At 40.8% G+C, this 27,112-nt stretch overlaps 1 protein-coding gene across 2 annotated transcripts in view; it reads right to left on the bottom strand.

Annotated features, from left to right (window-relative positions):
* Positions 1-14,508, bottom strand: part of wasla (WASP like actin nucleation promoting factor a) — a 27,997-nt gene extending 13,489 nt beyond the window's left edge. The window contains exons 1-5 of one of the 2 annotated variants that reach the window (XM_055022672.1): positions 13,898-14,508; positions 12,536-12,670; positions 10,741-10,827; positions 10,551-10,647; positions 7,486-7,509 (exon numbers count right to left, since the gene is read on the bottom strand). In XM_055022672.1, coding sequence (XP_054878647.1) covers positions 7,486-7,509; positions 10,551-10,647; positions 10,741-10,827; positions 12,536-12,670; positions 13,898-14,002 — 448 coding nt within the window. In that variant the 5' untranslated portion in view covers positions 14,003-14,508. The remainder of the gene's footprint in view (positions 1-7,485; positions 7,510-10,550; positions 10,648-10,740; positions 10,828-12,535; positions 12,671-13,897) is intronic. The other variant, XM_055022673.1, reaches the window with a different exon arrangement.
* Between the last annotated feature and the right edge of the window lie 12,604 nt (positions 14,509-27,112).

The following is a 27,112-nucleotide window of genomic DNA, read 5'->3' as shown; positions in this document are numbered from 1 at the left end:
ATGGCTGCGCGTATATCAGTATAACTCGTCCCATGAAGCTCAGGCAACCAAAATAATTTCTGTGCCGCTTATTAAAAGCAAAAAATGGAAGAGCTACTCAAGCCACAAAAATTCAATTTCCCGTTTGACCCTCTGCATTCAGCAGCAGAGATGTGCTGTACTGTGGCTCATCATGCAGGGCCAGTCCAAGGTTATATGAGGCTGTGAGAGACCAAACTCAAAAGAGGACAAAAAGGTGTTCAAAATAGAAAAATTTCAATTTAATTCTTCAAAAAATGGTAAACAAAAATTAAAGATTCCATACAAAAGTAAAAGTAACAAATTTGAAACTAATTTAACTGAGGTCAACTGAACTCTAACCAAACATAAAACAAAACTGACCTCCAAACAAAGAACAAAAGGCTGCTTAAATAGGGGTGGAGTTTCCTAAATCTACCACATGAGAGGCACAACATAACAAAAGAACAAACAAATACAAAATCAAAAGTATTCTATAAAACAAATGAAGCAAAACAAAGTTTAACTTAGCACACTTAATAAGTGAATATTTAAGTGAAAAGATTAACTAATTCAAATCAACTTGACACAAGTCTACCCCTCCAGTCTCTTAGAAAATGGTTCGTTCCAGTCCCTCCTCCAGCTGGTTTGTCAGCAGCACCTCAAACAAAAAACAAGTGTAAATAAACCATTCAGACAGACATTAACTAAAGTGTTCTTTTCTTCGTTCTGATGGTTCGCCCATTTTACATCACAAACTTGTTGCTGCGGTGGTGGAAGTGGTGCTCCTGCCCAAAACTGTTGCCATAATCAAACGTGCGGCTCACAAAGAAGGCTCTGACGACGTTTCTAGAGGAAATGTGAAAGCTGAAGCAAAACGTGCAGCAGCATTTCCTCTGGACAGCACAATGTCATTAACATCGACTCCGACCACTGTTGATCTGACAGATTTTAATTTTTTTGCAACTCCACATGAAAAAAACCAATAGAAGCAAAAGGGTGCTTCCCTTCAACATTCAATCTGGATTGGCCCAAATCAAAATCCCTGTTTACCACATTTTTTCCATCCTTTCTGTGTGTGACTTATGGAGTCGACCACGCGTCACATGGCCATATGCTGAAAGAGATGGACCTGAATTGATTTACTGTCAATTTTTCAAAGTTTGCTCAAAATTTTTGCAAAAACTGCTTAATTTGTGCCTCAAACAATATTTCTAGAGGACAAAAACTGACAGGTGCAGGAGCTCACACCACAGTCACAGCGCCTTTTCAACATGTAATGATTGATTTCAACTCCGGCTGAAAGGAGAAAATATTGTTTGGTGATGGTTGATATGTTTTCTAAGTGGGTTGAAGCGTTCCCAGTTAAGACAGCTGATGCCTTCACAGTGGCAAAAATCTTACTGAGGGAAGTGATTTGCCGCTGGGGAGTGCCAAGAAAAATCTCTAGTGACAATGGCACACATTTTGCAAATAAAATTTTGAATGAAATTTCAAAAATGTTAAATCTGGATTTAACAAAACATTGTTCATATCACCTTCAATCAGGGGGCGCTGTTGAACATGTAAGCTGAAATTGACCAAAATTTGTGAACATACAGGTCTCAACTGTTTGTTCAAGTTCTTCCCATTGCTTTGATGTACATGTGGATGCGAAGAAAAGAGAAACACAATCTCAGTCCTTTTGAAATTATTTTTGCAGCTCCACCAAATATCGGAATGGGACCGCCAATGAAATCTGACATCAGTTTAACAACATGCAATGATAACATAATTACGTATTGTCTTTCTCTAACAGATAAATTAAGAATAATCAGACAGCAGGCCCAAGGAGGACAACCTGCACCCGTGAGCAAACCATTAGATAATCTCCAGCCTGGAGATTTTGTGTTCATTAAAAATTTCAGGAGGAAGAACTGGTGTTCCCACCGCTGGCTGGGACCATTTCAAGTGCTTTTGACGACACACACCGCTGTTAAGGTCGCAGAGAGGTCCACCTGGGTTCACGCTAGCCACTGTAAGAAGTTCACGAGGTTCCATCGTCATATCCTGCGGGACCAGTCCAGAGCCTAGAGAACGAGGCTCCACCAAGCACCTCTGAAAAAATAGAGTTGCCAACACAGTTGGACCACGCCTAGCTGAGGCAGCATTAAGAACATGGACGGGGCGAGGCAGCGTCGCAGAACACCGACGTGGATTAAGGACGCCATACTATGCTGGTGCTTCCTCTTGATATGTGTGGTAATGGCTCTAGCCATCTGGAATCTCCTGCCGATCCGGAATGTGGCTACAACAAATCACACACATGCAGTCCCAGAAGGCCCAGCAGTACTCAACAGGAGCAGATGCTCTACCAACAGTGAGATACACTTGTGTGGAGAAAAGCAGGCTTCGAAAGGGGGCATTCAGGTGTGTGTGCGCCCTGATTCTTCAGTTGGCCTCATGATTCCGTGGTTTGCCTTGAACACCAATACTGGATCAGGAAACGGACAGAAATACAAGAAATGCAAGTGGTACATGATGAATGAGGTTAGGCTCACGTCCTGGTCTGCTCTCGTAGCAGATGGACGCCGAAATGGGGAACAATTCCCTATGCCAGACACCATATGAAACTTTTCACTATGGTTAAAACGACGCAAGGACTACACATCACGGTAAACACAGCGAAAGGTTCAATCATACCACCCTCATCTTTGCCCATATTATCTAACTGTTGGAAGTTTTACCTATGTGCTCATTCATCAGGAAAGGATCCACAATTTCTTTTTGTTATTTGTGAGGGGGGGATGTAACTGTTGTCTCACCATATTCTCCCACAGGTAGTTCACTGGAAAAACTAACGGCTGATGACTGGTTCAGAGTAACGACAGGTATATCATTTTCTACAAATAATTGGTTATTGTTGACTGAAAGTGCTGCGAATGTATCTAATACTGACTGTGTTGTCTGCATGGGACCGCGTCCTGTGCTTAGGATAATCCTGGCCCTTCTTCCCGCTTGAATGTGATCTCGATGTCATGACTAAAACTAATCCATCTTCCCATTGTAGCCAGTGGGACAGTATTTACCCTCTCACTAAAACTGATCTTAGAAAACCGGTGTTTTCAAAAACTGTAGCAAATTTGTGTCTTGACAGTTTGTCTGACTTTACATGAGTCACAGCACTACATGTAGAGAATGCAAAACTCAGATCATTACATGTTTTCACTTGACTACTTATGAAACTTACAAAAGGGTGGGAAGGGAACAAAATGTTCTTCCTTATATTTAGAACCCTGTGTTATCCAGCATTCCTGTAAGGCGTAGGGAAGCTTTTCTGCTATTGGGTTAACCTGCCTGGCTGTGTCAAAATAGGCTAAACCTGGTAATTTTCCACCTGACTTAGCGGACTGAACCTCCATTAAAATATCCCCCAGTTCTCTAAGACGTTGCCTCTCTAAAACTCTCTGCCACATTGCAGGTCAAAAACGCTGGACAGACTGAATTTGAACAAAAACAAAACTTAGCAACAATCCTGCCATGAGGGGGTAGTAAAACAACACACTTAGATACTAAGAGATCTGAATATCACAACGCATTCATCAAATGGCTCAATGTTGGCAGAGACTATTTAGAAGTGTTTGGGAACTATCTTTCCTCAATGATCTTGCTCTCATTTTCTTTGAAAACAAGTGCAAACAATTTAATGTATTTTTGGAGACATGAATATATGTGTATTAATGTTCCCTCTAAGCTGCGCGCCTGCGCAATCGCACACTGCTCACATATTCTCAGCGCACAAGAAAATCTATGTAGCGCATAAAATAAAGTCCAACGTAAAGTGGACATTGAGCTCAGACGTCAGTTTTGACTATGGACCAATAAAAAAATTTTTCCGTACTACTTTGCGATCGAACTCAGTGAGTGACAGGAATCCAGCCAATGATACAATACGGTTCACTTTCGCTACGCAGCCAATCAGCACACGCTGATTGGCTGTATTTACGTGGGTTACGTACCTTGGTCATATGCGCCGTGCAGGTGAGAATAGTGCGGTAGAGTTAAGAAACGTGAAAGCCATCACCTTATCATGTCTACGTGGGACATCCACTCACCAAGCCAAAGTAAAAAAAAAGAAATTCACTTCTTCTAAGATCAAATGGAATCAAATCAAATAAAAGGAATGTTCTGCATTTGATGTTGAGTTCAGACTTTTGACTATGGATAAGCAGACATCTGTACACTGGCAAAGAAGTATGAGGCCATTCTCCTCCATCCACAGATTATGGAGGCCATTAACAGTCAATATGCTGAATTCAAGTACATAAAACAAGAAGCAGACTGACCCATCAACCTGGGCTAAGTGAACAACCACTGAAGAAGCAAGAAGACGTGAGAAGACGTGAGAAGACGTGAGAAGCGAGAAGGGCAGACGTGAAAAAAACTGTAATTAAATATTTTACAAGAATTTATACTGCATCACAAGCTACAGAAAACATTTTATTGTGCAAAATGTGAATGTTTTAATATGAACAAACATTTATGTCTGAAAGGTGTAATGTCTCATTTCTCACTCTGGCTGAAGCAGGACTCTTACTTATAGCATGCATCTCATGAACAGCAATGTTTTCTTTTCTTTTTTTTAATTTTAATTGAGCAAATCACTTAAATTAAAAGCAAACAAATGAAAATTGCTGATGTAATTTGATTTTTTTAATAAGCCATGCAACTTTCTATGATCCCAGATTTATGATACTTGTGCGTGGCCACGCCGTGTACACTGATGATGCTCACAGTGGTCCTCAGTGTGCCCAGGAAGCTTGTGTGTACGCCCAGACACATGAAAAATTAGAGGGAACATTGATGTGTATGTCTTTTTTTCCTGCACTAACTCGCAGCAAGCATCAAATCCAAGCATAGAAAATGACTACAAGTCTGAAGCTTCTTTTACACTGCAGCCTGAAGTTACCCAATTCAGATTTTTTAGTCTAGTCTAATTTTGAGTCAATTTTAACTAATAAAGACCCTTCCAGTCAGTCGGTGCTGTCAGAACATGCTCCAGGCTCCTAGTTCATGGTAAACATTAAGTCCTGTAGTAACGTAAAAGATGCAAGTTTGTTATCGATTTTGCCATGGAGTCAGCTCTTCCACTGACTCCAGTGTCTACCCACTGACAGACTGTAGATGTCAGAGCCTCAGAAGATGGCAAAAAGCCTCTCGGTCTAGGAGCAGAACCCCATCATTAATGGGGAGGTAAGGTGGGTTTGGGTTAGGATTAGTAGTGGATTAGTCTTTATGTCAGATGTTGCTGTGGTTTATTCAGATTATAAGGAATTGAAGGAGTGAACAGCTTTCCAGTAACTGGAGGAATGGATCAAATCTGCAGGAAAGAACTGGTCCTGAGGGTTGTTAATGGTCCAGAGGTGAACAAATTGTGGTGGAGCCAGTCAGTCAAACTGGATCATACCAGTCTGTCTTCCAATTGACTGAATAACCAGCGGGGTTTCCACCAGAAAAATTGCCAAGTCCAGTAGTCCACCGGGGTTTGTATTAAAAGATATTAAGTTGACAGAAAATGTAAAATATTGCGAGGAAATTATATGTTACTGGAAGACATTGCTGATAGTACCTGCAAATATAGCTTCAAAAAAACAACAAATAAAATAAAATGCAATTAAAGTAAATATAAATTCTTTACACTTATGTTAATCTAAATTAAGTAATAATTTAGTAGATCTAAAAACACAATGAAATGCTGATCACATTTAGAACCGATCCATTTGACTACTCGGTCAATTGAACTAGGCCTCGTCTCCCAGATTTCACTAAATCCATGGTGAAATGCTGTGAGACATGCTGATGTTTTTTGCAGCACGAGAGGCCCCTAAATCAAATTCTGCTCAAGGCCTCTGTGGTAGATCCTCCTACCACCAACACACAGTGTTAGTATTTATTTTTTCTTTATTTTAGTTACAGTTTAGAGTCTGTTATGTCAGTTATTTCATTTAGACATATATTTTCTAATGGGTGCTGTGAAGTGCACAATTCATATACTGAGGTCCAGACAAAAGTCAGGGAGCAAAAACAAGGCCAGAGATCACTTCAGTGAATTTTATTATCTATTCAGTGAACAAAGATGGCACGTGCAAAGTATATACAAAAGACATGCACGGCATCTTAAAAATAAAAATAAATGAACTTGTAATCCAAAAAATACAATAATAAATTTAACAGCCAACACTAAGTACATTCTGATGACGTCACCACATCACGCAACTCTCTCCCTGTGTGTCACAATCCAGAAACAAGCCAATTGAAAATAAAGCCGGGAAAATGTTTCAAAATGACAGATAAGGATTAATGTTAACTGAAGCGGGAACACCGCCTGTGACCCATGATGAACCGTGCCAGTTTAAGCTGCAACAAAACGTAAGTCAGCGATTGTGTGTGTTTGTGTATGGGCGTGCTAATGCGGACTCTTTAATTAGGTCCTAGCTCGTGACGGCTCCTCCGTCACAATCACTCAATAACCAGTAACATACCACTATGTGGCATGAGAAGCCGCCCAATCCTTCCAGCCAACAGTCGACATTATGACAGCAGGAAAATTCAAGACAGAAAAATCTCTTCAGGTCCACTTGCTGATTAAACAACTAAATGGAAGGAGTGGGGCAAATTTCACAACAAGACCTCATAAAACCCAATTATTCAAGCCAGCAGTAATTGACCAGTTCAGTCTGTTGTTTCATATGAAACCTAGTGAAAACCAGCAGACAGGATGTAGACTAGATTCAAACTGGACATGTTTATTATCTTTTTAATATTTTTGTTTAGATTCTAAAGCAGAACTAAAATAAAACAGCCTTCATAAATCAATTGAATAAATTTACAGAAAGACCTGTGACTGCTTGGGTCTGTGAATGGGTCACAAGTTCCTCCACCTCTGGTTGCTCAACCTTGACCACAGGGGCTCAGTGTAGGTCACACACTGGTCCAAAATAGTGTTTTAGGAGTGATTGTGTCCTGAAGCACTAAATTCTGCCTCAGTCGATCTAAGCTAAGACAGGAACAATCCCAAACTAATGTTCACCCCGAGAGACACATCTCCTGCTGTCCAACGTGGCTCGTCCTGCAGACCTTTACTTTGCCTTCGCTGCTTTTCTTGGACTAAACCTGAGGCTTTGCTATTTCCCTCACACTTCTATTGAGCAAGCTCTGAACAGGAGGCAACATGGATCTGAGGTCAACTCATCTGGACAGAAGCTCCCAGAGCCAGTTAGACATTCTGGCACATGGGCGCGTGTTAATGCAGAGTGTCGTTCAGTCAGACTGATGAAGAGCTAGATCAGGAAACGCTGCTCACAGGGAAACATTTGGCTGTGACTGTACATGCAAATCAGCACGCTCTGTAGAGCTGCAGAGCTACAGCAGTGTCACAATAACTGCTTCAATGGTTCACACTGGAGACAGAATGAAATATTACAATATACTGAGAGGAGTTTAACATACCATTTCTCAGGTCGCCTTTTTTCTCTGCAAGAGACAAACCATCAGTCATGGTTACTCAGCAGTCAGCAGACACACAGGACAGTCTGACTGAGGGTGAAGGGATTATTATTATTTTAGGAGGAATGAAGGCTTGCTGAGGTTTAGAGGAGATGTTAGAAACAGGAGCGGCAGCAGAGAAGATCTTCAGGGTGCTGCAGCACCATCCTGCTGCGGCACAACTACCTCCACAAGGTTTAAGACCTCAGAGTGACCAGGGTTTCAATCAGTGCATCAGAAGCCTGGCAGGTTGTTTTTAATACACTGGTAAACTCCATGCATTTTAGCCTATATTCATTTTTCTTGTAGTTAACTTTCCAATTAAAACTTCAAATTAAATGTCAATTTAAAATCTTTTTATTCGTCTCTGCTGAAGCAATTAAATCAAATTTAACAGCATCAATATTCCCAATACGCAAATGTTAAAATTCTAGTATAGATGATGAAAACTGACAATTTAAAATAAAAGCTGGAAAATACATTGTATTGTGATATGCTAAATTCATGGCGTAAATATGAAATCCCACATGCAGAGATAGTCAAGTTTCTGAAACACTGACTGCTTCCCAAATAACTAAATAACTCAAAACTTACCGCAAAGTTTTATGAAACAGGAGAAATATTTACTGATTGTTTTGTCAATCAGTAAATACTCAGAAACAGAGAACAAACTAGCTAGCTGCAGCTAGTCATGTCTACTAACTTGTAAACATTTGAATAAATAAGTAGAAGCAAGATTTGAATGTGTTTATTTCCCTGTGTCCCGTATGTGTATCAGATATTCCTTTAGAAAAAATAGGAAACAAATTTCAGACACTGTTGTGAAATGAAAACAGCGTTGCACGGAGGGGGAGGAGAAATGGGGCCATGAAAGCTAAAAGTCAAAACACAGATTTTCATTACAGACATTATTGTAATGTCCATGATAGGTGGAAGAAATGAAAATACACAAAGTTCTTATTGTTAGGATAGGTGCACAAGCTTTTATTGTTTGCAGGGTTTTTTATCTGACATATTTTGGTGTTGAGCATTATTATTTCCTTTTAAAAATATTAAACAAGATTTCTAGTTTAGAATATAATGTTTGCATTTTTAAAAGAATTACAGGGGGGTGAAAGTGTAAAACAAATGTTCTGTTGATCCACAACAGTTTAGTGTATTTAATATTTAAATACAGAGGTGTGATTGATAGTTCTGTTGCGAGTTTGCATGTTCTCCCTGTGCATGGTGGGTTCTCTCTGGGTACTCCGGCTTGGTCCTCACATCTAACTTTTTCTCTGCAAACACAGGTTAATTGGTCTCTCTAAATTTTTCATAGGTGTGAGTGTGTGTCCTGTCTGTCTCTGTGTTGACCTACAACAAATTGATGACCTGTCCAGGATGACCCTGCCTCTTGCAAAATGGATGGATGGAAGTATTTTCATTTTCATTTGGTAAATGAAAATACCAAAGGCAAATGTAAATCAATCTACTTTTTCTTTTCTTTGACACATTAAACCTTTTAATTTAGCATATATTTATGTATGAATATTTTTTGTGTAGTGACATTATAAAATTATATATATATCTTTTTTTTTTTTTTTTTACAATATTGTCATGCTGTTGGTCCGTGTTGTCTTCATGAAGGACTGATCAGAACTCTGATATGTTTTTGTAGTACCTAACCCTGATTTAAACACAACACCAGGTTACGCCTGATTTTCTGCTGTGTTCCCTGATCTACATGTTAAGAGATTCTTTGAAGAACCTTTTGAACAGGCGCATCTGGTTTACATTCAAAGTCTATGTGGACTACAGGTCATGCTAGACTTTTTTGTTCGTCATTGTCTTGACTGACACTATCAAAAAAAAAAAAAAATCTGTCATGTACTATTTTTACTTGTCATATTCCAATATTAACTTAAGCTATTTAGCCGGATTTTTATGCGGTTTAGTCAATATTCACCAATATTCATCTAACTTTTTCTTTGTAGTGACACAAACCACTTACAATAACTTGTAACAAATTAAACTAAATGAGTCCACAGTAATTACCAGCTCTTCACTTGGTGGGGTCTGAACACACAGCCTCACAAATTCCTACTGGTTGCATCTGCAGAGAAATTTGCGCTGGTTCATTGGTCAGCTATGTCTGTCTCATCCAAACTGATCAATTGAACTCTGAGTTTTTTTATGAGAATATTTTTGCATGGATTTGCTTCTCCGAAACGGACAGATGTTACATCTGCCAGGTCCTCCAGAAAGCTGCTCTCCTGGGTATGGGAGGGTAACGTCTTCCAGCTCCATTTGTTAAAACCGCAGAGTGAGTTAGGTTTAATTCTTAATTATAACCTGTCAAATGATGGACAGGCTTCCAATTTTCCCTTGTTTAAAAAAAACAACTGCTCAAATACGGAAAATATTCTGCTAATGCGACCTCTGATGTGGAGGTGTATCAAGGGCCGCTGTGACGTTTTTCAAGCGTCTAGCGCGGTGAGATTAGAACTGCTCAGAGCGTTTGAAGCATCAAGAGTGTCTGACCGACAACAATGATTAGAGCTGACTCGTTTCACGCGCCCTCCACACACCTCCACATAGACTTTGAATGCAAACTAGATGCACAGATTGCTAGTTGTAGGACAAATTGTCAAATGCATCGAACTAGAAGCGTAAAACACGTTTTTGACACGCAAAACGCTTTTAGTATGAACACACCATTAGAGCATATGCAGACTAGATGCATTTAGACTGAAGAGATACTTGCACTGGATTGTATTTAGAGGTACCAGAGTAAAGGGGGATTAAATATTAACAATACTTTTCAGATTTTTACTTTAAAAAATTGTGAAAATTATTCTAATTCATAATCTGATACTGCTTTGTGTGGTTCCACCCTTTTAGATGGCAGTAACACCCAGTAATATGACATGTGGAAAAGGTAAAAAAATAGAGCTGGCACAGGCGTGGGGTGGGGGTGGCGCAAATGTTTGAAGTTATAAGCAGACTGGTCACAGCGGCTGAAAAAGACCCACTCAAACGGCGACACTCACCTGACTTCCGCTGCCTCCGGTTGAGCAGGTCGCTGACAGTCATCCTGAAACGCTTGGCTTCTTCTTCACTGGCAAAGTTCAGGCCCACTTGGCAGCTCTAAGGGAGAGTGGAGAAAGGAATGAGGCAGAGAAGCAGCACTGAGCTGATGCCGAGGCAAACACGTTTGTGGGCCAGCAGTCTGACACTTACGTCTCCTGGAAAGGTGATGAAGTACGGCCTGGGGCAGCTGATTGAGAAGCTGTGGTAGAGTTCCTGCTCAAACATGCTCTTCCCTTCCTGCAAGAACAGGCGAGTACAAAAACATAAAGAATAGACGCCTCATGAACTGCTCTATTGTCACTGACGTGAAGTAGGGCTGATGTTGGAGTGGTTGCCTGTTCCAATCGATGTTGTACGTTTGGCAGGCGCAATTAAGAATCAGTACATTTAATCAACCATAATTTGTTAAATACTAAACAGATTTTCATGCTTTTTGCTGGAAGCTTTATTCAAACAGCAAACATAGCTACATGTGCAAAGACATTTATTTTTCTGTAACCATTTTTGAACTGGATTGGTTGAGCATATATTTAGTAATATACATATTTACGTAAATATACAAACAAAACAATACACATTATAGAGAAAAAAAATAAAAATAATAAATTGTAAAGAAAAAATTCCACATAGGAAAATAAGAAGGTAAAGAAATGCAAATGCTTGCTTTAACAGCAGCACGTTCAGCAAGGATTTATAGAAAACAGCGTGACAGAGTTCTTTACGGTGAGTGGGAAATATCGAAGTTTAATCTGACTAGGGGAATCATGTTTATAAGTTGCACATTTACAGAATGGAGATGCTTTGTATTCACAAATACCCATTCAAAAAGCTGGAATGGCTCAACTGAAGGATGACTGTCTGACCTGTCAGCACCTCCAGCTGGACCGGCACCAGTAAGGCAGAGCTCATTTAAGTTCTGCACAGAGCTAAACCATCATTAACATTTCCCAGCAGGTCAATATGTCTCTCAAAATCTTTTCCTTTTATTTTATTGATTTTGAGTGTGTTATGTTATTGTCTGAGGATAAATGCTGTTCAGTTTCGTAATTTACGTTTAAACAATAAAAGATTCAAATTATGAAAAAACGTTGAGTGCGTTTCAGAGTATTTAGGTGTCTAAATTCTCCCTAAGTGTGTGTGTGTGTGTGTGTGTGTGTGTGTGTGTGTGTGTGTGTGTGTGTGTGTGTGTGCATGGTTGTTTGTCCTGTCCGTCTCTGTGATGCCCTGCGACAGACTGTTGACCTGTCCAGGGTGACTCCACTTCTCGCCTGAAACGTTCACTGGGACCAGCAGCCCTGCTGACCCGCTAGGGACAAGAGTGTACAGAAAATGGATCGTTGGATGAATGGATATATATCTTTGTGCCATTTCTCTCTTTTCATCAACTTTGGCCAGATGGGGATAATCCCCACCAGTATTTTGTATACCTTTTTGCCTTTATGTGCCTGCATTTGTTTGCCGAGGGTAACTCAGCAGCAGCTGCACCGTGTTCAAGGAATTACTGTTTTTTTTTTTTTTTATTCCTTTGTAAAACATAAATGGCAAGTCCTCTCAGTGATCTATATTAGTAGATTGACTTATTGTGCTTTGCAATAGTTGGGAATATCGGTGGTGAGGAAAATGACAATCAATAAAAGAATCTGAAAAGGGGACACAATGTTTTGCTGTTAATTGTCAACACTAAAACAGCAACAAGGTTCAAGAGAATCACTTTTCAAAGGTCAGTAAAAAGCACTAATTCAAAAGATATATGAAGAAAGTGGGAAGCAGGTTAGTCATGCTATTGCTCAACTTTGACCAAAACACAGCGAACTAAGACTATATATCTGTGGCATATTGTGCAGCCCTAGTGGGATTGTATGTCTCATCTGCCTCTTCTGTGTTGTTCACTGTCAGTGAGTGTACAGTAAGTAGCTGGAGGTGTTGGACATAAAGCTAGTCTTACCTTGATGTCAAATACTCTGATGAAGTATGACCTCTGGGGATTGTCTTTGACCAAACATGCCACTCCACAGCACCTCTTCACCCAGCTGCAGCTCCGCTCGGCTCGGTACACCTGCACCACAGCCGAACACAAGGTCTGCACACACAGGTAGACAAGATATTGATCAAATGCTGGTGTTTGGTTTCTTGAAGCAACTAGAAGTGACCAGCAGCAAAGCAGCCTCATGAAGCCAGAAGTTGTTGACAATAGATTCAAACAAAGGTCAGGAAAAGGAGACCACAGCAAATCAAATCAGGAGGAAAATTAAAATAACCTTTCATTTAATATTTCAAATATTTTATCGGAACCACTAGGATTTTTCTCTCCAGCTACATCAGCAAAAGCTACAGCAACACTGAAAGCTACAGTTACAGCAATAGCTGCAGAAGCTACAGTTACAGAGATTACTACAGCAACAGCAGCTACAGAATCATCAAAAGCATCTGAAGTATCATCAAGAGCAGTAGCAGCTACAGCAACAACTGAACTGGTTCTGGTCATACATCTACAATACACAGAGCCAGATGTTACTCCCTTTAAACATGTCCATATTTTGTCTCATGACAACAATATATCTCAGTATCTTTTATTGGTTTCTATACTATAGCAGAGGAGCAACCTCAGTGTAGTGAAGAGGTGAAAAAAATAGGCTGCTGGCAGGCATTCAGACTTCTATCTCTTGTTGAAAATTTTTTTTGCCAAAAATAAAAAAGTATATGAGAACTACCAAAACTAGAAAATAACTAATGTCCACATATTTGCATTCAAACATTTCATGTTCAGAACTTGTTTTCAGTGATGACTGCCTTCCAAACTAATGGTCAAGTTAAGAAATGGTCAAGTTAAAGTCACGGAGCACCATATTAGATAAGTTAATGTTTATGGGTTCATGTCTAGTGGGGACAGGAAGTATTTTTCCCACCTAAACAACAAGAGAAGTCCCGTGGAATTCTTAACCCTCCCACTCCCCCAATCTCTTCCATGGTTCGCTGCCAGCCCTGCAGAGCTGAAAGAGCAGGGATGCTCCTAAAAGTTGCAGCTTCCAACACTGAGCCCACAGCTGCAGAAAACAACATGCGGCGCCACATTTGTTTCACGTGTAAACAGCCTGAAAGAACTCAGTAACTAACATTTACTGTGTGTACTCCAGCTCTTCTTTCCGTCAGAGACATTGCAAATGAGGATAAAGTGGTCATCTATCGGCCACCTGATGCACAGCTAGCAGCGATGTATTTAAACAGTATTATTACTGGGCTGAGGACCAGCGGGGCTCTGGTGCACCTGCTCCAGCCAGCAAGACGGTAAACAAACAGCGGAACTTACAGCGCATTTCCTGCCCAGATAGCCGAACAGACAGTCGTTCTCCTGCGGGGTGAGAAGCAGCGAGCCGACGTTTATAGTCCTACGGGGCGGATGGTGGCTGTTCATGACTCCTAATTCGCTTAGATTCCCTGGCGGCGGGGCTCTTGTGCGAGAATTGGACTCAACTGTCTCTCCTCAGGATTAATATTCCATGCGGGCTCCGGCCGCTATGGCCTGCAACCATCTCCGCTCAGGAGAACCGAGCAGGAAGGCACGGCCTCCACTTCAGGATGCTCTCTGCTTGGGAAAATTCCTTCAATTCTTCGTCTGGTGAAAACCTAAAGTAGCGTACAGCATAAATGTCTGTAGTTGGCTTAACACGCAACTTTCATTTGGGAAGTCCAGCAGCCTGGGGAGCAGAGGAAGGATCCAACATGGCAGACGGAGGGTGAGGACCACTTTAAACTGGGACTGGGGGGAGATGTCTGCAGTTAACTAGCACCTAACGCCTCGGTCCTCGCTCGCCAGCTGAACCAGTAACCAGAATAACACAGAGACAGGGCTTGTGAACTACCAACGCCGGAATATTGCTTGTAGTCGAAACGAAGCGTGGCCGTGTTTCCTCCCAGAGAATGGTTCGGCCCGCTGGACCCACAGACTGTCTATGGTTGTAGCAGGAGGAATGCTGCTCTGCGGAGGAAAGAGGGACGGAGGGAGGAGGTAAGGAGGGATGGAGAAGGGGTATGGTAAGCCGTTTTAACATAAATTCGGTTTTGCCGCCCTTACATTCCAGATATCTCAAATTGTTTTATGATTAGATGTTTTAGCAATTTAAGATATCTCTAATTACATTTTGATAAGACAAAATACCTACATTCTGAAGAGTCGAAATGTCAGATTTACCATTGTTTTGTATGTGTATGGCAAGCCGCGTTAACATAAATTCGGATTCGTCTGACTATTCGTAATTACATTTCAGATAACTGAAAATGCATTTTGACTAGACAAAACTACATTTTGACTATCCCTAATGGTAATTTGAGATATCTGCATTTACATTCTGACTAGTAAGAATAATAATTCAAGATATCTTCAATTACATTTTGATTAGTCAAAATTTCTTTCAAGATATCTCAAATTACGTCACTGGATTCACGTATCCGGAATTACGATTTAAGATATCTTGAACGTAATTATCAGTAGTCAAAATTACAATTTTAGATATCAGAATTAAGAATGACGTTGAAGCTCCTTTGTGCTGTCCAAACAGTTGCCTGCAGAATTTTATATTTCCTGCACAAAATTGTCCGTAAATGCCACAAATGAGAAAAAGCTCAGCAATGTTGGAAAAGCGGAGAACGCAAAACGTCATAAACTATAAGACTGCTAATGATGTCTGCAAAAAATATCCTGTTTATTCATTTCCGACAAACCGAATGCTCTTAAAAACAGCTTTGAAAAGCTAAAACTGCTATTGTCAATCCATTTTCAACATGAAAGTTTTGCATTTTCAAACAACTTTTTTTCGTTTTTTCTGTTTTTCATTGTTTTATTAAACTTTCAAATTGCCACGTAAATCAGTGATGCTTTGACTAGACAGAATGCTAATTCAAGATATCAGTAATGTCATTTTGACTAGTCACAATGTTCATTTAAGATATCTTACATAGAAAAGTTGAATAATTCAAGATATCTCTAATTAATTTAGAGCTATGTTAAAAGAAATTTTCCATCCATCCATCCATTTTCTGCCACTTATCCGAGATCGGGTCGCGGGGGTAGCAGCCTAAGAAGGGCGGCCCAGACTTCCCTCTCCCCAGCCACTTCCTCCAGCTCCTCTGGGGGAATCCCGAGGCGTTCCCAGGCCAGCCGAGAGACATAGTCCCTCCAGCGTGTCCTGGGTCTTCCCCGGGGCCTCCTCCCGGTGGGACGTGCCCGAAACACCTCACCAGGGAGGCGTCCAGGAGGCATCCTGACCAGATGCCTGAGCCACCTCAACTGGCTCCTCTCGATGTGGAGGAGCATCGGCTCTACTCTGAGTCCCTCCCGGATGACCGAGCTTCTCACCCTATCTCTGAGGGAGAGCCCAGCCACCCTACGGAGAAAACCCATTTCGGCCGCTTGTATCCGAGATCTCATTCTTTCGGTCATGACCCAAAGTTCATGATCATAGATGAGGGTAGGAACATAGATCGACCGGTAAATTGAAAGCTTTGCTTTTTGACTCAGCTCTCTCTTCACCACGAGGGACCGGTAGAGTGCCTGCTTCACGGCGGACGCCGTGCCAATCTGCCTGTCGACCTCCCGCTCCCTTCTTCCCTCATTCATGAACAAGATCCCAAGATACTTGAACTCCTCCACTTGAGGCAGGACATCCCCATCGACCCGGAGGAGGCACTCTACCCTTTTCCGGCTCAAGACCATGGTCTCGGACTTGGAGGCAATGATCCTCATCCCGGCCGCTTCACAGTCGGCTGCGAACCGCTCCAGCGAGAGCTGCAGATCATGTCCCGATGAAGCCAATAGGACCACATCATCCGCAAAAAGCAGAGTTGGAATCCTGACGCCACCAAAACAGATCCCCTCTACACGTTGGCTGCGCCTTGCAATTCTGTCTATAAAAGCAATGAACAGAATCGGTGACAAAGGGCAGCCCTGGCGGAGTCCAACCCTCACCGGAAACGAGCCCGACTTATTGCCGGCAATGCGGACCAGACTCTGACACCGGTCATACAGGGACCTGATAGCCCGTATCAAAGGGCCTGGCACCCCATACTCCCGGAGAACCCCACACAGGGCACCCCGAGGGACACGGTCGAACGCCTTCTCCAAGTCCACAAAGCACATGCAGACTGGTTGGGCGAACTCCCATGCACCTTCCAGGACCCTGCTGAGGGTGTAGAGCTGGTCCAGTGTTCCACAACCAGGACGAAAACCACACTGCTCCTCCAAAATCCGAGGTTCGACTACCCGACGGACCCTCCTCTCCAGGACCCCTGAATAGACCTTGCCAGGAAGGCTTAAGAGTCTGATCCCTCTATAATTAGAGCACACCCTCTGATCCTCCTTTTTAAACAGGGGGACCACCACCCCAATCTGCCAATCCAGGTCTACTGCCCCCGATGTCCATGCGATACTGCAGAGTCGCGTCAACCAACACAACCCTACAACATCCAGAGCCCTGAGAAACTCCGGGCGAATCTCATCCACCCCCGGGCCCTGCCATCAAGGAGCTTTTTAACCACCTCGGCGACCTCGTCCCCAGAGATCGGAGAGCCCAACCCAGCATTCCCAGGCTCAGCTTCCTCAATGGAAGGCATGTCGGTGGGATTGAGGAGGTCTTCGAAGTACTCCGCCCACTTGCCCACAACGTCCCGAGTCGAGGTCAGCAGAACACCATCCTCACTATAAACAGTGTTGGTGCTGCACCGCTTCCCCCTCCTGAGCCGTGTGGAAAGTCTTTTTCCATGGCCTCTCTGAACTCCTCCCACATTCGAGTTTTTGCCTCAGCAACCACCCGAGCCGCACGCCCCTTCGCCTGCCAGTACCCATCAGCTGCTTTCGGAGTCCCATGGGCCAAAAAGGTCCGATAGGACTCCTTCTTCAGCCTGAGAGCATCCCTCACCGAAGGTGTCCACCAACGGGTTCGAGGGTTGCCACCACGACAGGCACCGACAACCTTGCGACCACAGCTCCGATAAGACGCCTCGACAATGGAGGCACGGAACATGAGCCACTAAGACTCAATGTCCCCCGCCTCCCCCAGGATGTGTTCGAAGCTTTGCCGGAGATGGGAGTTAAAGCTCTGTCTCACAGGGGACTCTGCCAGACATTCTTAGCAGACCCTCACAACACGTTTGGGCCTGCCAGGTCTGACGGGCATCCTCCCCCACCACCGGAGCCAACTCACCACCAGGTAGTGGTCAGTGGACAACTCCGCCCCTCTCTTCACCCAAGTGTCCAAGACATACGGCCGCAGATCTGATGAAACGATGACAAAATCGATCATCGAACTGTGGCCTAGGGTGTCCTGGTGCCAAGTGCACATATGGACACCCTTATGCCTGAACATGGTGTTCATTATGGACAATCCGTGACGAGCACAGAAGTCCAATAACAGAACACCACTGAAGTTCAGATCGGAGGGAGCGTTCCTCCCAGCCATGCCCCTCCAGGTCTCACTGTCTTTGGCCACGTGAGCGTTGAAGTCCCCCAGTAGAACGAAGGAGTCCCCAGGAGGGGCACTCTCCAGTGCCCCCTCTAAAAGGGTGGGTAGGCTGAACTGTCGTTCAGCACAAACGACAGTCAGAACCCGTCCCCCCACCCGTAGGCAGAGGGAGGCTACCCTCTCATTCACCAGGGTAAACCCCAACGTACAGGCGCCGAGATGGGGAGCAACAAGTATGCCCACCCCTGCTCGACGCCTCTCACCGTGGGCAACTCCAGAGTGGAAGTACATCCAGCCTCTCTCAAGGAGGCTGGTTCCAGAACCAGAGCCATGCGTCGAGGTGAGACTGACTAATTCTAGCAGGAACCTCTCAACCTCACACACCAGCTCCAGCTCCTTCCCCACCAGAAAGGTGACATTCCACATCCCAAGAGCCAGCTTCTGTAACCGAGGATCGGACCGCTAGGACCCCCTCCACATAAAAAGCTACGGTGGGCCAGATTTGGCCCCTGGGCCTTGAGTTTGACACATGTGCCATAGACCCTGAACATTTGCCTCATCTGACATTTCCAGATATCTTTTCATACCTGGTCTGTGGTGTCTGTGTTTACGCGGCGAATCAATTCAAGAATTATAAGTCAATGGAGGCATATGTCGCGTTTACGAATGGCTGGGTACATGATTTGGACAGTGCATGTAAATCATGTGATTATTTGCACTTATTTTTGTATTGCAATTTTTCTATAAAATGAATTACCTCAGATGGTCGCCACATTTGTTACCTGTAATGTTCACCTACATAAAATTCTGGGACAAGCTTTTTTTCATTATATGTTCACTTACCTGAAATATGTTAAATCTAACAAGTATTTATTTAATAAAGTGTGATTTATTTCATAACATTTTTTGTCACCTTTATTGTTCACTCTGAAGTGTTTTGATTACATCAAATGTTTAAAGATGATGGGCTCTTTCATCTGATTTCTTACATGAAATTTACTGCAAACTGTCAGATTTTATAAGCGTTTACTTTAATCACATAACATGTTTATTTAAAAATGTAATCTATTTCATTACATTTATATTTATTATATGAAATATTGTAATTAAATTTTCACTTAAAATGTTATCCATTTCACCTGTTTACATGCAACTTCAAGTGCTTGAATCAAATGTTTTATGTTAACCACATTGATTTATTAAATGAGAGAAAACAGCCACTTCCATGTTATTATTCAATTATACACATATTTCAATACAAAATCATGAACTGTCGACCTCTTCTGTTTTCCTTCCTGATTCATTTCAACTTTCATGCTGCTCTCAGTATGTTCTCATGTTTTCAAAAAAGCTGGGATGTCAAACCTTTAATTTGACTTTCATTTTGTGTGGTTTTTTTTTCAGTTTTCAAATGCAATTTTCTTTTTTACTATCTACATTTTACATAAAACAGTACTGACTGTACACATATTTCAAAAGAATGAATGCAGAAAATCTTTTTTCAATCTGCATTTTAATCATCCGTGCTGCATTGCAGTTTCATATTAATATGTGCAGGTTTCATTTGCATTAGGTTTCACAACCACAGTAGAACAAGTTAACTAAGCTGCAGCACACACACAATCTTGTCAAGATGTGTCACATCTTCACCCTCACATGTAAGCAGCAACTTAACTGGTATACTTCTGTGTAACATTTTGTATTTGTTCCTCATACAACGTATCACTCTTTCCACATAAATTCTGAGGTGAGCTAAAGCTTGTGTGTCTTCAACGTCTTTAGCATCCAGTTGACATCTCCCTTTAGTGAATGATGGCATTTTAACCTCAGTGCACATAAACCCTACACTGTCTTTAATATCGAAGCCTCTGTCCGCTAACAACATGTCCCCAGGTAATAAATTGGAGAGAAAGCCACAGTTTTCTGTAATGTGCTTGTCCGATGCATGTCCCCATCCCTTAGAAATAAAAGAAATCGATCCATGAGGTGTTATACCAATAAGGTATTTTATAGTGTGTCTGGGAGAAGGATTGCGCTTGTGCTTGTGCTTTTAAGTTTGAGGGTCTTTCTATGCCTAATTCAAAACAGTCAATAATTGCTACTGTTAGCATGGAAATACTTTTTATGGAGTTGATGGCGCCAGAAAGGTCGACCTGACCTGACTTTCTTGCTTGCAAAGCACAAAGTTGGACCAAAACACCGGTTGGGAAGTAAGCTGCTCAAATAGATAAGAACAACAATTGTGATTAATTGGCTTATTTGGAAGTTCTGATGGGGATTTCGGGGAAAGACTTTGGAAACAATGTTTTTGTACTGATGCATCCGTGGTAGACACGTTAAATTTCCCAACTCGTCGTGGCTGGCAGTAAGAACTCGTCTCTGAGTTTTATGTATTTACTCGTATATTTGAGAGTTTTTGGCCTTTCAATTCTCCAATAAAAGTGGTGAACCTTGACAAACGAATTGAACCGAATCAAAGTTAAGGAGACGTAGAGGCGACACTCCAGGTTGTCTGAGGAGGGGAAGCCATCAGGCCCGATCACTCAGAGAGGTAACATTTTTATCTCTTTCACTTGCTAAATACTGAACGGTTTCCTGTCTGCTGACGGTCTGAAGTGCTAAAAGTGTGATGAAGTCCTGCTTTTGGGACATCTTAATTTATTTAATCGTGGTATGTTTGTTTCTGTGGTCCAAATAAAGTATTTTTACTGATGTTTATGTGATATTTTGTGAACTCCAAATGCTATGAGCAGAATCTTTCTTTTGCTTTAACAGTTGAGATTCTGCAGTAACTTCTGTCCACAGCTGCTCGCCTCCATTCCAGTGTGGTGCAAACCACCTGGTAGTAACATTAGATTAAGGTGAAGCAGAGAGCGAACAGTGAGGCGGTAGCGGTACTCTGAGGTGCCAGTCACGGTATCTGAAAATCAGAACAGTTGATCTCAGACAAAAAACCCAACAAAGTTGATTTTCTTCAGGAAAATAATGCAATAAACATTTTTTGTTGCTGCTTCTTGTACTTATCATCCAAAGAAATCAGCCAAAATGTCAGGGAGAGTATTGAGTAGCTCCATGATTTGGTTTATCCTCTGACCCAATTTCCAGGTGTGTGGAGATGCCATATTCATATGCTCAAATAAATATGCACAAGTATAAGAAACATGGGAATGTCCAACCATCACGCCCCTCAACACGGTTTCTGTGTCCTAGAGAAGAACAGGTTGTGGTCCAAAATGTACAAATTGACTGCAGAACAAAAGCCAAAGACCTTGTGAAGATGCTGCTAAAGGTGAGTTGACATCCATGGTGAACATGAATTGAAAGACCACTAAGAGATGAGGAAGTCTTTATGTCAAAAATGAAATCAAAACCTTGAAAGCTTGGGTGATGTGACATGTTCTGCTGAAACCAAATGGTAGTGTTGTGGGGATGTTTTACTACAGGAGTGACTTTTGTACTTCATTACATAAATGGCAATGTAGGAGATATTTCTCCATTTTCAGCTAAATCTTAGAATTTAGATTATTTAGTTAATTTTTATTTGCTTATCTTCTAGTTGATTTATAATTAGAATTTTTGCTTAATTTGTTATTTTAAATAGGTTCTTTGGTTAGTATTTGGGCTGCACAGTGGCACAGTTGGTAGCACTGTTGCCTTGCAGCAAGAAGGTCCTGGGTTTGATTCCCGGCCCGCGGTCTTTCTGCACGGAGTTTGCATGTTCTCCCTATGCAACATGGGGTTCTCTCCGGGTTCTCCGGCTTCCTCCCACAGTCCAAAAAACATGACTGTCAGGTTAATTGGTCTTTCCAAATTCTCCTTAGGTCTGAGTGTGTGTGTGTGTGTGCATGGTCGTTTGTCCTGTTTGTCTCTGTGTTGCCCTGCGACAGACTGGCAACCTGTCCAGGGTGTACCCCGCCTCTCATCTGGAACGCAGCTGGAGATAGACACCAGCACCTCCCAAACCTGTTAGGGAGAAGGGTGACCGGAAAATGGATGGATGGTTAGTAATTCACTTTATTAGGTAATTAGTTTCAGTTTGGGATGTGGGTGTGTCACAGTATAAATAAGTAAGTTTTAGGTAGTCAATATGCAACTGGGTGGTCATATGTTTTTTTTTTGTGTGTTTTTTTTTACCAGTCAGCCAGTCAGTCTATCCAATCAGTCAGCTTGTTAGTCTCAGTCAGTCGATCAGCTTATGATTTGTTTTGCCTGAACTGTGGAATAAAGCACAAAGAACTGCTTTTTGACCTCTTTTTTATTTTTCTGAACTGCAAAAACCAGAATCCATGATGCATCAGGTGACTATTTGAATTAGATTCACTTTTTGTTTTGATCACTTTGAAATCGTATGTTTTTTTATTTTTGAAATTGAGTTTTGAACAAATAGTCACTACAGGCAACACAAGTTATAATACTAAAGAAACATCTCAAATATTAAAGCTTGGACACAGGCATTGCAAATGGACCATCATCCAAATTAATTGTTTATTGTAAAGTCAATGGTCTTGTATGACAACCACAAAGCAGTGATCTCTGTCCTGTGGAAACTATGGCCAGTGCTGAAAAGGCACCTAGTTCCACCAATTCTGTCAGAACTCCAGAACTCCTCATGTTTGCTGTGAGAAGCATGAGGAAATCTAAAACATGGAGGTAATGAATGGAAACTTTAAAGGGACAGTATTATGTTTTCCAGCCACACTGTGCCATTTTATAGCACAATTAAGTAACTATGTTAACTTCAGTTATTAAAAGAATGCTGTATGCCAAATGACTTTAAAGAAACTTTACTGAGGAAGTCATCGCAATAAAGGTTCTCCACGATGCCATTAACATCCACACTAGGGGTCGATGTTATTCCACCAATGACAGTTCTTTGTCTGAAATGGAGTTTTCAGATAAAGAACTTGCATCAGACAGAGAACTTGCCGTATCAATTGCACACAAAGATGATGAATGACTACACCAGTATTTTGCCAGTAGGGGTCAGTGTTACTCCACCAATGGCAGACACTGAGGGCGAAGTGGTGTTTTCAGACAAATATGTTCAATAACTTCCACATGCAATGTCACAGCTGCATCAATCTGTGATGCATAGTTCCTATGATAAGCTTAGCAGGTGAACTTCATCACCTGTTTCCTGAAAGCTGCTGCCACAAGTCTTGAGGATCTGACTAGGGAAGTTGCAGAGGAGAGGTGCTCTGTGACACAGAAGCAGTCTCCATTCTACTTTCATAAAGCCTATTTTCATAAAGAGGAGTTTTGTGGAAATTGGTTGTGCCTTGTGGGAGAAAGAGTTTAGGCAAATTGTTGTCATAGGAGATTCAAGGACTCCTCATGTTTTAGAGGAATCTTTGAGGTAGTTTTTTTATGAGGGAATAACATAACATGATATAAATCTAAAAAAAAAAAAAATTGACTTTATATAATACCTCCCTTTAACTAGTTTTTAGATCAAATTCTCATGAACGTTATCCCAAAAAAAAAGAAAAAAGGAATAATTGTACCCAGGATTTCAGTTCTCTAAAGACCTGTTTCACCCTAACAGTTAACTGGTTAAAATCTGGTTCAGTTCTACCCCAATTTAGAGTATCTCCATGACGGTCTGTTTCTCACTATTGTGGGCATGAAAATAGGCAAGAATATGAGAACTTCAGTAAGCAGGAGATTGTCGATGTTATGTTTGTATTAATTTTAGTTTCCCGTGTCCTGAGTCTCCTCGTTGTCCTGTATTCCCCATGATTGCTCCCAGATGTGTCTCGTCTCCGTGATTACCCTTCTGTGTATTTAAGCCCTCCTGTGTCCTTTGTTTCTCGTTGGGTCCTTGTCGTTGTTTGTATTAATCCATTCGAAGACCAGTTGCTACCTGCGTTGAGCCCTGGTGTCTGCTCAGCAGTGCTGCCTGTGTTTTAGATATTGTTTGGATGTTTTCATTATTAAACACATCATTATTCTTCTCCACCTGGGTCTTAAGCGTCTGCCTCACCTCCCCACTGTGCCGCCATATGACAGTCGATGAGTAAAATTCGGCTTGAATAAAGCAGAACTCACTATATTCTCAAGGGGAATCATGTCACAGGAATCAGGTAAAACGTGTTACATAATTTAATTTAATAAGAAAATAAATATCCAACCACTCAAAATGAAATTTGATTTTTAGCAACTATGATTTATCTAGAACTCCACAATATTAAGAAATAACAATAGATATTCTGATAAATAAATCAGTAACCAAAACTTTCAAAAAATAATTATAGGTCCGATTTAAATCACTCAATTTAAGTCAGCAAAAAAACTTAAATAATTGAATGTTCAAAAGTTCCCATTCTTTTTTCATGAGAATATTGTCCGCAATAGAGTCCCATATCCTCGAAAACCCAAAACAGCGTCCTGGTTGCAGTTCTCCGTTTTAATCCAAAGTCTTAATCCCAAATGAAAAATCCAAAATCTCAACCCTCCCCAGGATATTAAAACATTAAAAATAATGATTCAATGCTTTATTTTTTAAACCAGTTAAGTATTGCTCTAGCTACACATTGAACCTTTAACATTTTTTCATTTTCTTATTTTTTACACTAGAACAGTCCAGTCCAGTCTGAATGTCTTAATTTTTTTTTTTTTTTGACATCATCTGTTTTAAATGTGTGCCATGTCACATAATCTCATATTCTGCTGCTTACTCAACATTAGGTCATGATTCAGAGTGGACTTTTGTCCTTGCATTTTTATTATTATTATTTTTTTTGATCAATTGGATGTTTAGTCATCCATAGAGTTTATTGCAGTCTGTTCACAGCAGGATTTAATTTTTATTTGGAGAAATGGTTCAGATCAGATCATCGTGAAAAAATTACAAAATGTTTAAAAAATAAATTCAAACAAAACTCATCAAGTGAGAAAGACAAGAGTAAAATTTTGAGCATCTGTTTTTTCAATATCTGCAAACATTTTCCAAGTCATCAGTAAAAATAAAATAAAAAAAACTTAACATTTCTGTTAATGATTCATTTTATATCTTTTAATCTGGTTGCAATTTAACCTGCTTGTTCATTGTTTGCTCTTAGGCACCATTGCCAATAAAGATTGGTGAATTGAAGTAGGCACTTTACACATCCACCGAAGAAAATAGCACATTTGAATAAGGAGGACTACAATATTTATTTATTTTAATTTTAAAAGAAAAGTGAAAAAAAAAATTGTATAAAGGTATAAATGCCAAGTTTTTCAAATGTCCCAAGTGTCAATAAACTTTTTCTAAAGAAAAAAATATTTATTTTTATTGAGAATTTATGTGAGTGATACATCGGTTTTACATTTGTTAAAACGATGTAACACTCAAAAATTAATCTTGTGTTTCTTGGAAAACGTAAATGTAACTGTTATTTTTTCTGATATTGTTAACACACACGCACACACACAATAAGCATATTTTGGTGCAGAGCAATTTCAAACTCGGTGCTGTTGTGGGCCAAACCAATGGCGGCAGTATTTTCAAATACTGCAGCCATTCTATTTGCTGAGCTGCCATTGGATTGATTTGAGCGCCAATGAGGCAGAATAAAAGCGGTTCACGAAAGAATCCATGTTGCTAGCAGAGGTTGTTTCAAAGTGTCTCGATACAATAAAACCACTTGTATGATTTAAAAAGAGTAACTAATGTGCTTTCATTCTATGTGCATGGGCTTTTAATAATCTTTCTCACAGTCAATTAAATCAGCATGCATGGGTGGGTCTCATGCATGCATTCAGGCTGGTTTGGCTGGGACCCACTCATGCAAGTTTATCATTATTGTTATTTTAATAAAACTGCATTGAATCGTTTAGTTTTGGGATATTAGATAATGATGAGTGGGTATGTGTTTTATCTTTCTCACAGTCAATTAAATCAGCATGGATGGGTAGGTCTCAATATGGGTCCATAAATGAGACCCATATTGTTGGCTCATTTGGGCTAAATGTATGGGCCCCATTCAGCATTAATGTGGGCTAACTGGGCATGGGACAGAAATGGGAACACTATATGGGGCCCATGTGGTTTCAGTATATTGGGCCTAAAAGCTTTTTCATATATAGGATGAAGGCATTGTAGTTCATATTTTTAAATTATTTTGTTTTATTATTGTGTGACACTAAAGCGTGTGAAGTGAGCAATTCAGAGACTGAGGTCCAGGTAAAAGTCAGGGAGCAAAAACAATCTTTAATACATCTGAGCAAAAATACACTGCATTAGGCGAAAATCATTCTGCTCTAACAAACTCAGAGTTGCATAGTTGCTTTATTCTCCTCTCTCTGCTAGCAGAGGCAGAGACTCAATCTTCGAAGACCAAACAAAAGAAACAAAGGAAAACAGACGGAACAGTTCAATCTTATAAGCTCATTCACTATCATGTCTACGGGATGCGAAAACTAAACACTCTATCTCCATCCAGGGAAGGCCACGGGAAAAACAGCAAGTTCCCAGATAACCCATCTGGGAAACTTCAACAGACACATCTTGTTCAATTAGTTTGTACACCTTCTGCAGCTGCACGGAAAAACATCTTGACTATGCTACTGTATGATGCAAATAAAATATTTTTTCTCTTTAAAGAAAAATCTACTTCACAAGCGTTTTGTTCTGTCAGTTTATTTCAATCTGCCGCTGTTGTGTGTTGGTCTAGAGTAGTCTTCAGTGGCCAAGCCTGAAACAAAGATTGAAAGATGAAGAAATTCTTTTTGATATTTTTGCAATATTTTGTTAGCATTAATGTGAAATGTACTTATATTTAATTGTAGCTCTAGTTCTTTGATATGCACAATATTTTAGGCTTTATTAGTAATATTTATAGTGGTTTTCTAAACCACTCTTAAGATGAAAACTACTGTCTTAGTCCTGTCAAACATATGTTAATATATTTTGGTTGTTTTATGCCTTTTGTTTGTAATTTTTAGTAATCTTTTAGGTTAAAAAGGTTAAAAATTGAGTCTTCAATTTTTGGTTTTATTTGAATAGTATTCTTTCACTGTGTTGTTGAGAACTGAAAAAGTTTTGATAGATGACACAATTTGAAGGTAACATTTGCAATATTAGC

The sequence above is a fragment of the Poeciliopsis prolifica genome, unplaced genomic scaffold (assembly GCF_027474105.1).
Source record: "Poeciliopsis prolifica strain line A6 unplaced genomic scaffold, Auburn_PproV2 SCAFFOLD089, whole genome shotgun sequence".
NCBI lineage: Eukaryota > Metazoa > Chordata > Actinopteri > Cyprinodontiformes > Poeciliidae > Poeciliopsis > Poeciliopsis prolifica.
This window is presented reverse-complemented; position numbering and strand designations above follow the sequence as displayed.